This window comes from Mustela erminea, chromosome 18 (genome assembly GCF_009829155.1).
Source record: "Mustela erminea isolate mMusErm1 chromosome 18, mMusErm1.Pri, whole genome shotgun sequence".
In the NCBI taxonomy this organism is placed as follows: Eukaryota; Metazoa; Chordata; class Mammalia; order Carnivora; family Mustelidae; genus Mustela; species Mustela erminea.
In genome coordinates, this window is record NC_045631.1 from 39,991,648 (window position 1) to 40,007,024 (window position 15,377).

General features: G+C 50.9%; 1 protein-coding gene across 1 annotated transcript; it reads left to right on the forward strand.

Moving 5' to 3' along the window:
* The first annotated feature begins 833 nt into the window (after positions 1 to 833).
* On the forward strand, positions 834 to 14,475 carry PSMD3 (proteasome 26S subunit, non-ATPase 3). The gene is made up of 12 exons (XM_032322329.1): positions 834 to 1,249; positions 4,381 to 4,571; positions 5,921 to 6,058; positions 7,952 to 8,088; positions 8,784 to 8,974; positions 9,139 to 9,240; positions 11,730 to 11,843; positions 11,948 to 12,067; positions 12,196 to 12,299; positions 12,560 to 12,715; positions 13,736 to 13,786; positions 13,993 to 14,475. Exons 1-12 carry the CDS (start codon positions 1,024 to 1,026, stop codon positions 14,068 to 14,070), a joined length of 1,608 nt encoding a protein of 535 aa, XP_032178220.1. The 5' UTR covers positions 834 to 1,023; the 3' UTR covers positions 14,071 to 14,475.
* The last annotated feature ends 902 nt before the right edge of the window (positions 14,476 to 15,377 follow it).

Here is a 15,377-nt window from a genome sequence, read left to right on the forward strand (position 1 = left end):
GATTCTTAGATTCTCTTCAGGTACACTGTGACTGTGCTCCCCGTTTCACTACAGTGTCGGTTTGGGTGCAAACAGGCGCCCCGACGCACTCCCTGAAGCCTCTGCAAATAGAGGCTTCCAGCCGCTGACCTCCCGCCTCACAATAAACGGCAGAGCGGAGCCTCCAGCTGACTACATTCTGGAGCTGTTTTTAATAACCCCGCGCCCGAGCGTGCTAGCTCTGGGCCGTACACAGAGTGGACCCGTATACTTCATACTGCGGTGACTGTACACAAACGCACTCTCCCCCCACCCGCACTCCCAGGCTGCGGGGGGTTTAGGTCTTATTTTCAGCACTTGCTAAACTCTTGACAAGGAACTCTGAATCCCAATGATTTCTCCTACTCCCCCGTTCAGTGCTCACAATCCCTCTTTCGCAGCTTCTTCCCTCGCGCCGGATGCACTGGGCGGCCGTTGAGTACGAGCCTCGAGAATCTCGACCGAGACCCCAAACGCGGGGTGGGGGGTAGGGGAGAAAGCAGGCGCAGATGGAGCGAGAGGCGGCCAGAAACCGCCCGGCGACTCATGACGTCATCACGCCCCGCGCTGCGATAGGCCCTACCCACTCCACGCTGGTGAGGGTGCTCTTAGGACTCCGAGGTAACCCACGTTGGAGCCTGAGGGGACATCTCGTGGACGCGCCCGGAAATGCACTCTAGAGAAACAAACAATAATCCTGAAGCGCTCCAAATGCCGGGCGGACCCATACAAGCTCCTCCCTGTTCCTTCCTCGAAGATCCGCCTCCATCCTCCACCTCGGCTGTTGATTTCTTTTCCTTTTGTGGACTCGGTCTTCGGCCTGCCAGGCCTGGCGTCTCCCAGAAGGCCCAGCGTCGGGAAGGGGTTTGCAGCTGCTCCGTCATCGTGCGGCCCGTCGCGAGCCCGCGCTCGTGTGCAGGCCCAGCTCGGTTCTTGGTCTCTGGTACGAGGATTCACGCGAGGCCCTGGTCTCGGTCCCCGGAGTAGGCCGCGACCCCAGGCGCCATGAAACAGGAGGGCTCGGCGCGGCGCCGCGGCGCAGACAAGACGAAGCCGCCGCCGGGCGGAGGGGAACAAGAACCACCGCCGCCCCCGACCCCCCAGGATGTGGAGATGAAAGAGGAGGCGGCGGCGGGTGGCGGGTCATCGGGGGAGCCTGACAGCAAAGCGGCGGGGACGGCGGCAGCGGCTGAGCACTCCCAGCGAGAGTTGGACACCGTCACCTTGGAGGGTACGAGAACCAGGGCCGGGGACGTGCCGTGGTCACGCATGATAGCGCCCCGGTGATGTAGCCTATCCTCGGGACCCCAGGGCAGCTTCCACCGCCCCCAATTCCTTAGGATCACTGTCAGTGCCCGTCCCCAACCACCCTGACATTCCTGACCCCAGGCCCAATAATGATCTTTCTCTCCAGGCTCTGGACTCCTTTCTTAACACACCTCCTCCCGCCTTACCCTGGTTGCACTTAGAAGTAAGTCTCACTGGGCCTGTGGACTCCGTCTCTCTTCTAAGTCCTCTCCAATCTACTCTGTTTACATCCACCGAACTGATTCTAACGCCCCCAGTATGGGATTGGTCCTTCTAGAAACCAGTGTTTGTATTTATGTGTGCAAAGGGGGTCAAGGTGACGCAGAATACTGGCCCTGAATTTTTAAGATTGTCCAAAAGTTTTCTGTTGTCTTAGCTACCTCTGGCAAACTCCTCTAAGAGAAGCCTCTGTACTCCGTATCTTGCTTCCTTGTTTCTGTAATTAAGGTACCCTAAGGATCCCATTGCTCTTTCTCTCCCTCCAGGCCCTTATTTTTGTTCTTAAACAGTTTAAGCACATTACAGACTTTTAAGTTTTTAGGTGTCATCTTTGTTTGAATTCCTAACACTCACCGTTCGACCTAAGCTGTGTACCAATCCCCCCGTTTCTTTTCTCCTAGGTGCATGTTCCCAGCTTCTTACAGCCCTCTTGTTCCTCCAAGTTCACATTTCACTTTTCTCAGAGCATCCTGTCCACATTTGGAGTGGGCAGAGTGAGAGCTTCCCACTGTGAATCTGGTGCTGTTTTCCCACCTCTGGATCAAGTGGAACGAGACTCTTTATTGGGTTTTCTCTCTTAACTGCAGGAGAACCTTTCTCAAAAACATGGAGATAAGCGAAGTTATGCTCCTGGGTGGTGTTTTTGAGGATGTAATGTTGACTGCATCAGTCCCTACTCTAAAGTTGGGCCACAGGCTCAGTATCTAATCAAGACACTTTTACCCAAAATAATGATAGCCGGTGGCAAAGGTGCTACTGGATTCATACATATGTTTCTTATAAAGCACTTCATGTTGTTGTTGTAAAGTAGTTCGTGTTTCATTGTAGGAAGTCTCAGGTAGCAGGGAATAACATCAGCCATGGTTGACATTTTTTTTCTACGAATTTTTGAGCTGTTCTGTAATTGAGATCAAGTTATATAGACAGTTTGGAGCAAGGCATAACTAAATACAGCTGATTTTGTGTGCTTTCATCTAACATATCCATAAACATAGCATTCAACTTATTCCAGAAACGTTTATTGAATACCCGATATAGTGGCTAAGCATACAAGCTCTGAAATTAGTTGCGTCATCTCTGTATATGAGAGTAATATTACTTACTTCATTGGGTTGATGTAAAGGTTAAAATGCTTAGAACCTGTGTCCAGCACAAGGTGAACCTATAGTAAACTCTCTGTAGTGTTATCAGTTACCATTATTATGCCATGAAGCAGACCCAGGCAGTCTGTGCTAAGTGTACAAAGGTAACTAAGAAACTACCAATTCAGTGCATTCCCTTATTCTTGGACACTTGTTTCCAGTTTTTTAGCATTGTAAATAGCTTTGCAGCAGTCATCTTTGTGACCCAAGTTTTTAATCTACCTTTATGATTATTTCTTTAGATTCTCAATATGCCTGAGTTGAGAGGGCAGATGTTTTTAAAGCTTTGGATGGGTATTGTCCAGAGAAACTATACTGATTTACATTATACCAACAGAAATATCCTGTTCACCCTTGACTCTGTTATGATTTTTTTTAAGGATTATTTATTTTAGAGAGAGCACAAGTGCAGAAGGTGGAAGGGCAGAGGGAAAAGCAAAAAGAATCTCAGGCAGACTCCACACTGAGCACAGAGCCCAACACAGGGCTCCATCCCAGGACCCTGAGATCACAACCTGAGCCGGAACCAGGAGTCAGATGCTCAACCAGCTGCATCACCCAGACGCTCCTCTGTGTTATGATTTTTTAATTATTACCAATTTGGTAGTTGAAAACATTTCTATTTGCAATTATTCAAATGCTAGTGAAATATATTTTCATATCGGTTAGCTGTCTGTGTTTTGCTTTGTCTGTTTATGTTCATTTTTACTTATCCTAATTTACGCAAAGCTCTTTGTAAAATAAGATTATGACTGTAGTCACATTTGTCACAAATATTTTTCTTTTGTTCACACAGTTACACAGAAGGATTTTTTGCAGAGTGGAATTGATCATTCATGGGGGTAGGGGGGTGGGGGATTTCTCCCACTGTTTATATTTAGAAAGTCTTTTCCTATTTAGAGAACTGATAAGTCTCCATGTGTTTGTCTTGTTTGTGTTTCTCATGGTTGCTTCTCCTTTCTTACTCCTTCTGTCACCCTCTACCCTTTCCCCCACCCCAGCTTTATTTTTCTTTGTCTCTTGGTTATGTCTTAAAATCACTGAATGGCATCTGTAAGTATTGCTTAACCATATCAGGCAAAAGAAATGGCCAGCAACATCTTGCCCTTCTATAAGAGGCTCCCTAGGGGCGCCTGGGTGGCTCAGTGGGTTAAAGCCTCTGCCTTCGGCTCAGGTCATGATCTCCGGGTCCTGGGATCCAGCCCCGCATCGGGCTCTCTGCTCAGCGGGGAGCCTGCTTCCGCTCTCTCTCTGCCTGCCTCTCTGTCTACTTGTGATTTCTGTCTGTCAAATAAATAAATAAAATCTTTTAAAAAAAAAAAAAAAGAGGCTCCCTAGAACTACTTGCCTAGAGTGGTGGGAGAATAGGAATAATTAGAAGTAACATTTTTCTCGGGCGCCTGGGTGGCTCAGTGGGCTAAGCCGCTGCCTTCGGCTCAGGTCATGATCTCAGGGTCCTGGGATCGAGTCCCGCATCGGGCTCTCTGCTCGGCAGGGAGCCTGCTTCCCTCTCTCTCTCTCTCTGCCTGCCTCTCAATCTACTTGTGATTTCTCTCTGTCAAATAAATAAATAAAATCTTTAAAAAAAAAAAAAAAAAAAAAAAAAAAAAAAAAAAAAATAAAAAAAAAAAAAAAAAAAAAAAAAAAAAAAAAAAAAAGAAGTAACATTTTTCTCTTCTGTGGTCCTCCTCAGACATCAAGGAGCATGTGAAACAGCTGGAGAAGGCAGTTTCGGGCAAGGAGCCTCGATTCGTGCTGAGGGCCCTGCGGATGCTACCTTCCACATCGCGCCGCCTCAACCACTATGTTTTGTATAAGGCTGTGCATGGCTTCTTCACCTCAAATAATGCCACTCGAGACTTTTTACTACCCTTCCTGGAAGAGGTAAGTGAATCAGGTGCTTTAAGGTACAAGCTTAGCCTCAGACCACACCCCACCCCCACCTCTCAATGTAATTGTTTCCCATCCTAAAGCCCTGTCTTATGATCTGCTGTAGCTAACTAGCGAAACAAAGCAGCCCATTTTAATACCCATTTGTCCACTAATAAGGGAACCATCCTGCCCTGTAGTATCATTCTTCTGAGTCAGGGAAAAGAGCTGGGAATCAGGACCCTTCCAGCCAAACTCTGTTCCTGCTGCTCCCCAACACCAACACTTTCCTCCCGTTGGGTGATGTCTCCATTGTCCTAGGAGAAGGTACCACCCCATCTCTGCCTCCAAAGCCTCACTGTGGACGTATAAGATGGTGGTTAAGAGCACAGATTCTGGAGGTAGAGTTGCATTTTCATCCCAGCTCTGTCATTTGGTACCTGTGGGACTTGGACAAGTGATCTAACCTCCTGATGCTTCATTTCTCCTTTGTTAAATGTGGCAAATGGATTTGGGGGATGCGGGGGAGGAAAGGAGTATGTGTAAAACTCTTAGAACTGTACCTAACACATAGTGAATACTGAAGTTCGTTTGGTGCTGGCAGTGGACTCTGTGTCAGGAGAGGCCTCTCCTTTTCCTTTCTGGCTGTAAAATCCCCCTTGTGTCCAGGTCCTACCCCTTCTCACACCTCATTGTCCTTCAGCCATCTCCCTGTATGCTCATGGACTGTTCCGTAGAACAGACTCAAAAAATCCCTTGAGGTGGAATGATGATGAATTTGTTGTTTGGGAACAGACACCCTCTTCCGTCTTCACCTTGAAAAAAAATTTTAACCCATGTATCTCTACATTTACCCCCAACATGTTTTGCTTTTTGAGCTTTTGTACATTATGCCAGTTTTGGTGACTAGTTCTGATAAGTACAATGTATATGTCAATTTCTCCCAAATTTCCTTTGTTTCCACCAAAAAAAATTATATCTTATTATTCTTGACCTCATCTCTAGAATTATATTACCTTATTAAACCCTCTCTGATAAAATTTGCAGAGGTTCCAGGTGTAATGGTTTAATCTCTACTTAGATTGTAGGCTCTTTGAGGGGTCCTACATCATCCTTTCTGTCACCATTATGTTTGTTTGGTTTTTTCCCCATTTTTTTCACTTTTCATTTCTCTTGCCAGCCTCCTTGATTTCCTTTGGAAGGAGACTGTGCCATCTTTATTTTTATATCCCCAGTACCTAGAAGAATTTTGCATATAATAGGTACTTAGTGAATATTTATTGAAATACATCCTGAGTATTAAATAAATTCTTAACTGGTTGATCTGACTGAGCTTTTCCACAGTAATTCCTATCTCCTCCTAGCCCATGGATACCGAAGCTGATTTACAGTTCCGTCCCCGAACAGGAAAAGCCGCGTCAACCCCCCTCCTGCCGGAAGTGGAAGCCTACCTGCAGCTCCTCGTGGTCATCTTCCTGATGAACAGCAAGCGCTACAAAGAGGTATCCAGGACCAGTGAGCCAGAAGAACGGGCCCCCAGCAGTGCATGGGGTTTGTGGGAAAACCGTCTCTGGTGAAGAATTGGGAGAGAGTCCCTGGGTTCTTCATCATTCCCCTTGACTCTTTCCCCCATGTGGGAATGTGCTGAACCCCACATCCAGGGAAGCCCCCTTAGACCCTAATTGAGACACCGTGAGAAGGGGCTGGCACCGCGCTTCTCTGTGGCATGGTACCAGTGCAGTGGATTCTGTTAGGAAAAGGAGATTTGGAGATAGAATCCTGAGTTCAAATCCTAGCTGTACCTTAGGCAAATCAGTTTCTCCTGGATTTGTGTCAAATGGGGAAAACAGTGCCCAACTCACGACATCACTGTCGATGTTAAGTAAAATACTAGCACAGTGATCCGCATAGAGTAAGCTTCCATGGTATTTCAGTAAGTGGCAACTCTGATGACAGGACTGAACAGCTCCGTGGGTACTGCACTGCCACTGGCTCCCCAGCTGGGGCCAAGTTCTTTGTCAGTCACAGCCACTGTCCGAAGAATATGCTCAAGAAATGACAGGTCCAGGGCGCCTGGGCGCCTCGGTCATTGAAGCATCCGACTTTTGATTTGGGCTCAGGTCATGATCTCAGAGTCGTGGGATCAAGCCCTGAGTTGGGCTCCACACTCAGCGGGGGTGTGCCTGAGATTCTTTCCCTCCCCTGCCCTTCCACCCCCACCCCCCGCTTCAGTGTGTACATGTGCCCACCCATGTGCTCATTCTCTCCAGTAAGTAAGTCTTAAAAATGAAAGAAATGACAGTTTCCTCTGCTCCATTTCCTGTTTTATTTTTTCCTTGCCTTGCCACGAGTTGGTTTTTGTTTGTTTTGAGATATAATTCACCCCCTTTAAGGTATACAGTTAGGGGGTGCCTGGCTGGCTTAGTCAGTGGAGCATCCACTCCTGATCTCTGGGTCATGAGTTTGAGCCCAACACTGGGTACAGAGATTACTTAAAATTAATTAATTAAATACATTCTTTAAAAATTAAGGGTACAGGGGTGCCTGGGTGGCTCAGTGGGTTGGGTCTCTGCCTTCAGCTCGGGTCGTGATCTCAGGGTCCTGGGATCGAGCCCCCGCATCAGGCTCTCTGCTCAGCGGGGAGCCTGCTTCCCCCTTTCTCTCTGCCTACTTGTGATGTCTCTCTGTCAAGTAAATAAATAAAATCTTAAAAAAAAAAAATTAAGGGTACAGTTAAGTGGGTTTTGATGTGTTCTAATTCCATAATAATTCATCACCCCAGAAAGAAACCCCGTCACAGTAATCACTCCCCATCCTCCCCTCACCCCAGCCTCTGGCAACGACTGTTCATCTGCATTATCTGATTCATGGATTTTCCCATTCTGGACATTTCCTATAAATGGAATTACATAACACATGGCCTTTTGCGTCTGACTTCTTTGACTTAGCATGATGTTTTCTAGATTTGTCCATGTTGTAGTGTATATCTATATTCCAGCTCTTTTTATGTATGAATAATACTCTATTGTAGGGATAGTTATGAATAGCACTGCTGTGAACATGTGTGTACAAGCTTTTTTTTTTTTAAAGACTTTATTTATTTGACAGATCACAAGTAGGCAGAGAGGCAGGCAGAGAGAGGGGGAAGCAGGCTCCCTGCTGAGCAGAGAGCCCAATGCAGGGCTCGATCCCAGGACCCTGAAATCATGACCTGAGCTGAAGGAAGAGGCTTAACCCACTGAGCCACCCAGGCGCCCCTGTGTACAAGCTTTTATGTGAACATACATTTCCAGTTCTCCTGGATTGATACCTGAGAGGGAAGTTGCTGGCTCATAGGGTAGCTCCCTGTTTAACTTTTTGAGGAGCTCCCACCTGATTCTCATTTGGCTTCACAGGCACAGAAGATCTCAGACGACCTGATGCAGAAGATCAGCACTCAGAACCGCCGGGCCCTGGACCTTGTGGCCGCGAAGTGTTACTACTATCACGCCCGGGTCTATGAGTTTCTGGACAAGCTGGATGTGGTGCGCAGGTACAGGGAGCCAGAGTCTGACCCCAAGGTTAAGAACTGTCCCTCAGGGTCTTCCCTACACTCCACCTCAAGGGAGGACTGATGGGTAGGTCAAGGGTAGAAGGACAGGCCGGAAAACATTTCACTCCTCAGCTTAAAACTGTTGGTGGCTCCCCATGTTCCTCAGGGAAGAGCTGAAGTCATGACAGCATGTGAGGCTTGGCACCTGCTCACTACCTTCAAGTCTCTGCTTTCCCCTGCTCCCCTGACTGGCTGCCTGGCCATGCTGGCCAGGAAGGAAGGGTTCTTCCTTCCGCCTTCAGTGCTCTTCTCCCTCCTTCCTTCAGTCTGTGTTTAATCATTACCTTTTCAGAAAGGTCCTACCCTCATCAAGCTGTTTAAAATTGCAGCCCCATCCTCGCCTCCTGCGTTCCCCACTGCACTTACCTGGTTTCTCCATAGTCCGGATCTCCTTCTGTCGTGCTACCTACGACGCCTACTTGTCACGATCATTGTCTGTCTCGTCCATTGGAACGCACAGTTGCATCCTGTTTGTGCACCTGGGACAGTGCGTCACACCATGGGCACTCGAGAGTTGAAGAGTCAGTGAATAACTGGAAAAGCAGTTTGTGTCACTTGTTTTGGAATTGAGAGAGTAGAGGGGTCACAGCCGTTCAAAGTCGTTCTTCGAGACGTTTGACATGCTTTTCTCGCAGCTTCTTGCACGCTCGGCTCCGGACAGCCACGCTCCGGCACGATGCGGACGGCCAGGCCACCCTGCTCAACCTGCTGCTGCGGAACTACCTGCACTACAGCTTGTACGACCAGGCCGAGAAGCTGGTGTCCAAGTCCGTGTTCCCCGAGCAGGCCAACAACAATGAGTGGCCAGGTACCTCTACTACACAGGGTGAGCGAGGGGCACGGCCCCCAGGCCAGAGGGGGTGTCTGGCTCCCTGGCACAGAGTGCTGGAAGATGGGCGCGCTTGGTGCCCAAGGGGCCCGTTTGGCGCTCTGGCTTGTGAGGGGCTTCGGGTGATGCTGTTCTGAGCCACTCTCTCCTCCGCACGCAGGCCGGATCAAGCCATTCAGCTGAGTACTCAGAGGCCCGGAGAACGATGACCAATGCCCTTCGCAAGGCCCCTCAGCACACAGCTGTTGGCTTCAAACAGACGGGTGAGCAGCAGTTCTCCCCTCTGCCGCTTGCTCAGCTGATAATGCCTTCGTTCTCCCTTGCGCGGGGACCCCGGAAGGCCTCCTGAACCTTCATTATCCAGGAGTTGCATTGCATGTCCCTTTGAGCATAGCACTGGTCAGAGCGCACAAAGCAGACACTGCCTGCACCTCCTGTGGTTTATACTTGGAAAATTCTCCTTGGTAGTTGGTTCAGAATGTTCCCCTTTCCCCGGCAGTCCTTATAGCCATGCCAGGCCTGGGCCTGGGTTGTGTTGAGAAACCCTAGAACTTTCGTGATCCCCTCGCATGCCCATTTGGGAGCGGTTGTTTTCTGTGGCCAGGGAGCCTGGGAAATCTCCATCAGGCTGACAGATTTGGGTACAGACAGATCTTGGCTACCTGCGAGCTCTCAGTCACCAAATACTTTTTGAGTGCTGACCTTGGTATTAGGCACTGTGAGCTCGGTAAACAGCATTGACTCAGCAAGGCTGGAGGGCCTGTATAAAGTCGCAGAGTCTGGTAGCCAGAATTTGGACCCACCTTTCCAAACTACAGACCTCCATTCCCACCTTAACATGATTGCCACCCCCTCATCCCCTTGAAAGAGAACCAGATGGAGATGTACAATGATTAGGTCCATCTAGTCAAGATGTGGTTTGTTTCTGTTCAGAGGTTCAGAGAAAGACAGGTTTGGTTTTGGTGAAATAATTAAAGACATCTTAAAAATAGTTTAATCTGGTTTTTGATGATGGGTAGAGTTTCACAGAAAGGAATGGCTTTTCAGACATTCACAGTACGTGTGCAGAATATTCAGAATATTAGATTGCTTACAACGTGCAGCATACCCTAAAGTCATAAAGATACAGGTAATCTGTATACAAACTGTGCCGTGCCCTGGGGAGAGGCACTCTGGGGGAGCGCAGACTGTACTGCCAGTGGCTGTGGGCCCTGTGGTGGAGGCAGGTGGCAGCGAGGAGCAGAGGGAGCTGGAGTGAGGTCTTTGGCCAGCAGACTGTGAGGGAGCCACCCCCCACCCCACCTTCCCTGTCACTAAGTTGCCTCCAAGTCTTTTGGATTTGTCTCCTCTCTGGTATTACCAGTGCCTTTGTTTGAGCCACTGGCACTTCTGGTCATCTTCCCCGCTTTATGAACCCAGTTTCCACACGCCGGCCCAGCTGAACAGAGCTCCGGGCCCGTCTCTGCCTTGCCCAGGAAGCTTGCATTGCTCCCCACAACCAGCCCAAGAGAGTATCACAGGTCCTGGGAGGGAGGCAGGCAAGGCTTATGATGACACAGCCGCTGCCACCGGTGCCGCCCGCTGTACAGACAAGGAAGCCCAGGACTTGGCCACTCAGCCTTTCCGAGCTAGTGAGTGAAGACTAGCATTCTGTCTCTAAACTCCAAACTTGGTCTGGCATTCAAAACAGCATGTCCGCAGACAGGCCCCACGTCCCTCATGATAGCCATCCAAACTTCTTGAGACCGGTGCTCACGCTGGTGAGTCTGTCCCTCGACCGAAACATCCTTCTCTTTCTGCTTCACCTGAATCCTGATGGCGTGTGCGTGTGTTAACTTGTGCCTCTTTCCTGGGTCTCCCCGCACTCCAGGGAACGGGGCAGCATCGGAGGTGTGTGGGGGTGAGTGTCGGCATGGTCACCCACCACCCATCTTTCTTTCTTTTTTAAGATTGATTGATTGATTGATTAGAGAGCACAAGCAGGGGGAGAGGGAGAAGCAGACTCCCTGCTGAGCAAGGAGTCCGATTTGGGACTCGATCCCAGGACCCTGGGATCATGACCCAAACCGAAGGCAGATACTTAACCAACTGAGTCACTCAGGTGCCCCAACCCACCACCCATCATAATGGCTTACTTCTCTCTTGACTCTGGCTGTCACGTGGTTTAGCCCCCTGTGGTCCTGTTCGTCTTGCTTCGTAGGCAGCTCCTACAGCACTGGCATCATCGCCTCCATTGTAATTTTCCTCGCTTGGTGCTAAGTCCACAGGAGGCACTATTCACAAATCCCTCACGGTTTTATGGAGAAGAAAGGACCAGTTCTCCCCGGTAGTTCCGGAGTCCACATGGCCTATTGTCAAAGGTTCTGCCCAGGGGCCAAGTTCTCTACACTCACCTCCTTTCCTCCAATAATAGTCCACATCCCTAATCAGCATCTTTGGCAGATTCCTTAGGCCTCTGGGCCCTGTCTCCTCCTTGTTTCAGAGCCACGGGACCTGCCCATCTGGCCTGAACTTCCAGAGCATTGCTGTGGCAGCGTGGTGTGCACGTGGAACTTAGAGCTCCGTGTGGTCACGGGGGCAGCTCTTCCCGGTCCCTGGCTCTGGGTGCAGGCACAGCTCTGCACGGGCCTCATCACGGAGCCGCTTTCCCTGTTTCACAGTGTGTCCGAGTGCACTGACGCCCTCTTTCTTTCCCTCCTCCCTCCTGCTGGGGCTCCCTGCCCACTATGTTCCCGTGTCACATACCACCAGGTGCACAAGCTTCTGATTGTGGTGGAGCTGCTGCTCGGGGAAATCCCGGACCGACTACAGTTCCGCCAGCCGTCCCTCAAGCGCTCACTCATGCCCTACTTCCTTCTGACTCAAGGTAAGGCTGGTCCCACTCCCAGAGCTGGCCGGACCCCTGACGCCATGACCTCCTCCGTGGGTTTGCCTGTTTGCATCATCTGATTCACTCCTCTCCCCCTCCAGCTGTCAGGACCGGAAACCTAGCCAAGTTCAACCAGGTCCTGGACCAGTTTGGGGAGAAATTTCAAGCGGATGGGACCTATACCCTAATCATCCGACTGCGGCACAACGTCATTAAGACAGGTGTGGGTCAGAGTCTGGGAGGGCCACTGGGAAAGCAGGGCACAGATGAGGCTTCTGCGACAGGTGTCCATGGGTGGGTGAAGGGGCTGTGCCCACCCTGCCCACGCCATTGCTCCTCCCTCTCCCAGGTGTGCGCATGATCAGCCTCTCCTATTCCCGAATCTCCCTGGCCGACATCGCCCAGAAGCTGCAGCTGGATAGCCCAGAGGACGCGGAGTTCATTGTTGCCAAGGTGGGGCTGGCTCGGGGACTGAAGCCGCCATGTTCCTGCTGCATTTCAGGGCACAGGAATGGGAGAAGATTGGTTAAGGAGGGGGTGGCGTGGTCTTTTCAGGGAGTGCTGGTCTGAGAGTGAAGCCTGACGGTTTTCAGAGAGAAATTGTACACAAGGGAGCAGGTGAGAGTATAAGGAGGAAAGGGACAGGACGGGATGTTCTCAGGTTTAGAAGATGGGCTTTCTGGTGACCTTGCATCCCTTTGGGGGGCCTGCAGGCCATCCGGGATGGTGTCATTGAGGCCAGCATCAACCATGAGAAGGGCTACGTCCAGTCCAAGGAGATGATTGACATCTACTCTACCCGTGAGCCCCAGCTGGCCTTCCACCAGCGGATCTCCTTCTGCCTCGATATCCACAACATGTCCGTCAAGGTGAGACACCGGGGCTGCAGGGGTGGGGTTGGCAGCACCCAAGGAGTCCTCAGAGGAGAAGAGCCAAGTTTCAACCCATTTCTGTAGAGTTGCTGAACAGCAGGGCAGGGGCCTGGTGGGAACAAAGGACTCGGCCTGTGGGCCTGTAAGACCCTTGACTGCCTCTAAGGGTCTGGTTGCCAGGGAGGAGCAGGCGGATTCAGAGGAGGCTTCCAGATTTACTTCCAGACTGGAGTCCTTCACCTTCTCTGAGCCTGTTTCTCCATCTGTAAGGCTGAGAGTGAAAGACCTGCCTCGCCTGCCTTGGGGCTGAGGTCATGAGATGCAGTTGCTGTCTCAGGGCACTTAGTGAAGCCTGAACTGTGGAGAAGGCGAGGCAGGTATCTCGTTCCACAAAAGGCTGTTAAGCCCTTATCCTGTGGCAGGCTCTGACCTAGGTACTGGTACTGTGTGTCAGATTTTTCCTGGTCTCTTCTTGCCTCAAGGAACTGGGGGTGTTGTTACCTTGCTTAAAATCAGGTAAATGCTGTGCTCAGGGAGACATGAGAGGCCCTTTGCAACCTGGTCCCCTCCCACTGGTGTTCCCTCCCCCTGTCCCCCAACTCTCTCCCTGATTTTCCTTCCTCCCCCTCCCTTGCCCCGCCTATCCCCCCCCAACCCCAGCTGGTCCCACTCTGCTCAGGCCAGGCCTTTTCACACATGGAAACCTCTGCCTAGAATGCTTTTCCTCCATTCCCACAGCAGTCTGTTCCTTTCCTCCTTTCCCTCCTCACTGCCAGTCCCCCTCCCTGCGCGTTCAGGGACATTAGTCACTTAAACCTCCGGGTCTTCTGATTCTCTCCTTTAGCAGTTACCACGTGATGTAGTAATTCACTTACATGCCTAGCTCCCCAGTGGGCTCAACTGGAGATTGAATAACCTTCCTCCTGTCGTGGTGTCTGGTACACAGAAGGAGCACAATAAATGTCAGTGAAGTGCATGCCTTCTCTTCATCTTGCTTCTCTCTCTCCTGTGCTTCAGGCCATGAGGTTTCCTCCCAAATCATACAACAAGGACTTGGAGTCTGCAGAGGTAAGGTGCATTCTGCTTTAGATAGAACTGAAACATTCAGACTTTCTCCAGAGAGGGAAGAGGGAGGCAGTGTCTGGAAAGGCTTGGAGCAGCTCCAAAGCTTTGGCAGTCCCTGACCTTGGGGGGGATTGGGCTGGATGAAGCACTGTGTGAGAGAGCCCCACTGGTCCCCAGCAGCCCAGCCCTCACCTTACCTCTTGCTCCAGGAACGGCGTGAGCGGGAACAGCAGGACTTGGAGTTCGCCAAGGAGATGGCAGAAGATGATGATGACAGCTTCCCTTGAGCTGGGGGGCTGGGGAGGGTTGGGGTGAGTGGGGACTGGCTCTTTATCTTCCCCCCTCTTGGGGTACCCTGCCTGGGGAACTGGCCCCTTTCCGTACATGTCTCACAGACTCATATGTGCGGGGGGTGAGGGGTACAGGGAGCCGGCCACCCCCACCTCACCCCAGGACCCCTCCCCAGCCAGTGACATAGCACACAGTGGGCAGGAAGGTGGGCGGGCAGCCTCCCCAGGGCAGGGTCCTGGCCAGTGTGTGGGCAGCAGGATGGGAGGGAATAGCCCCGTGCTCTCCCGGGAGTCGGGGACTGGAATTGGGATATGTGCTGGGATGTACGTTTTTTGAAGCTTCAATTATGATTTTTAAACAATAAAAAGTTCTCCAAAGTTCTTTGTGCATCATTTAGTGACAGTACTTTGCTCTCACACTCTGCAGTGTTGACAGCCAGATTTTTCTATCCTGGTCATGGGAGGACTAGCCCAGTGTGACTGTGGATGAGGACAGGGTCAAAGGCAGGGGGAGCCAAGGGCAGGGGGAGCAGAGGAGCAGATGCTGATCTGACACCAGAAGGGCCTCTCTCCTCTCTAACTGGCTGAATATTGGGCAAGTCACTAAACCTCAGTCTCCTTCCCCACATTTGTCTAATAAAGGATTAGACTCTTGAGCTGGCTGTGAAGTTAGAAATCTAGACCTCTAGAGGTTCAAGGGAAAGGCAAGGGACTGGCCCTTGGGTGAGGTCTACAGAGGAGAGAAGGGGCTCCGGAAGTGGAGAGCAGGGCCTTGCCCAGTTGGCCCTTAATGGATGGGAGAACAGAGCTGGGTCAGGCAGGACCCCATCCCCCTCCCTCTCCCTGTGGCCCCGCCCACTTACTCCAGCTGTGGATTGGAGTGGAGGTGGGAATGGGTCTGGGTAGGTCTGGAAGTCTTGGCCTCGAGGGGTACTGCTCCCCATCTTGGCTCATTGAATTGTGGCTATGTGTGTCCCCTATCCCCCAGCCCCTGGTACCTTGCTGTACATGTGCTCTGTTCCTGCCAAGAGCTCTGTTAGGAGTGGGGCCTGGGGTTTTTTGCCTCCTGGTAACTGTGTTCCCTCTCCTGCTGTGCTCTGGCTCTCCAGCCCATGGATTTCTACACCACCTCCAGGCTTCCTGCCTCACAATGATACATCCCCCTGGCTTCTGAAACACTCCCTTGAGATCAAATACTCCTAGGAGGTGGTGTGAAAGTCCTAACTAGCTTGGAGAATCTTAGAGCGCATGAGGTGTTTGTGTCCTCCTGGGCCTTTGCCCATTGCCTCATACCCTGGGTCCAA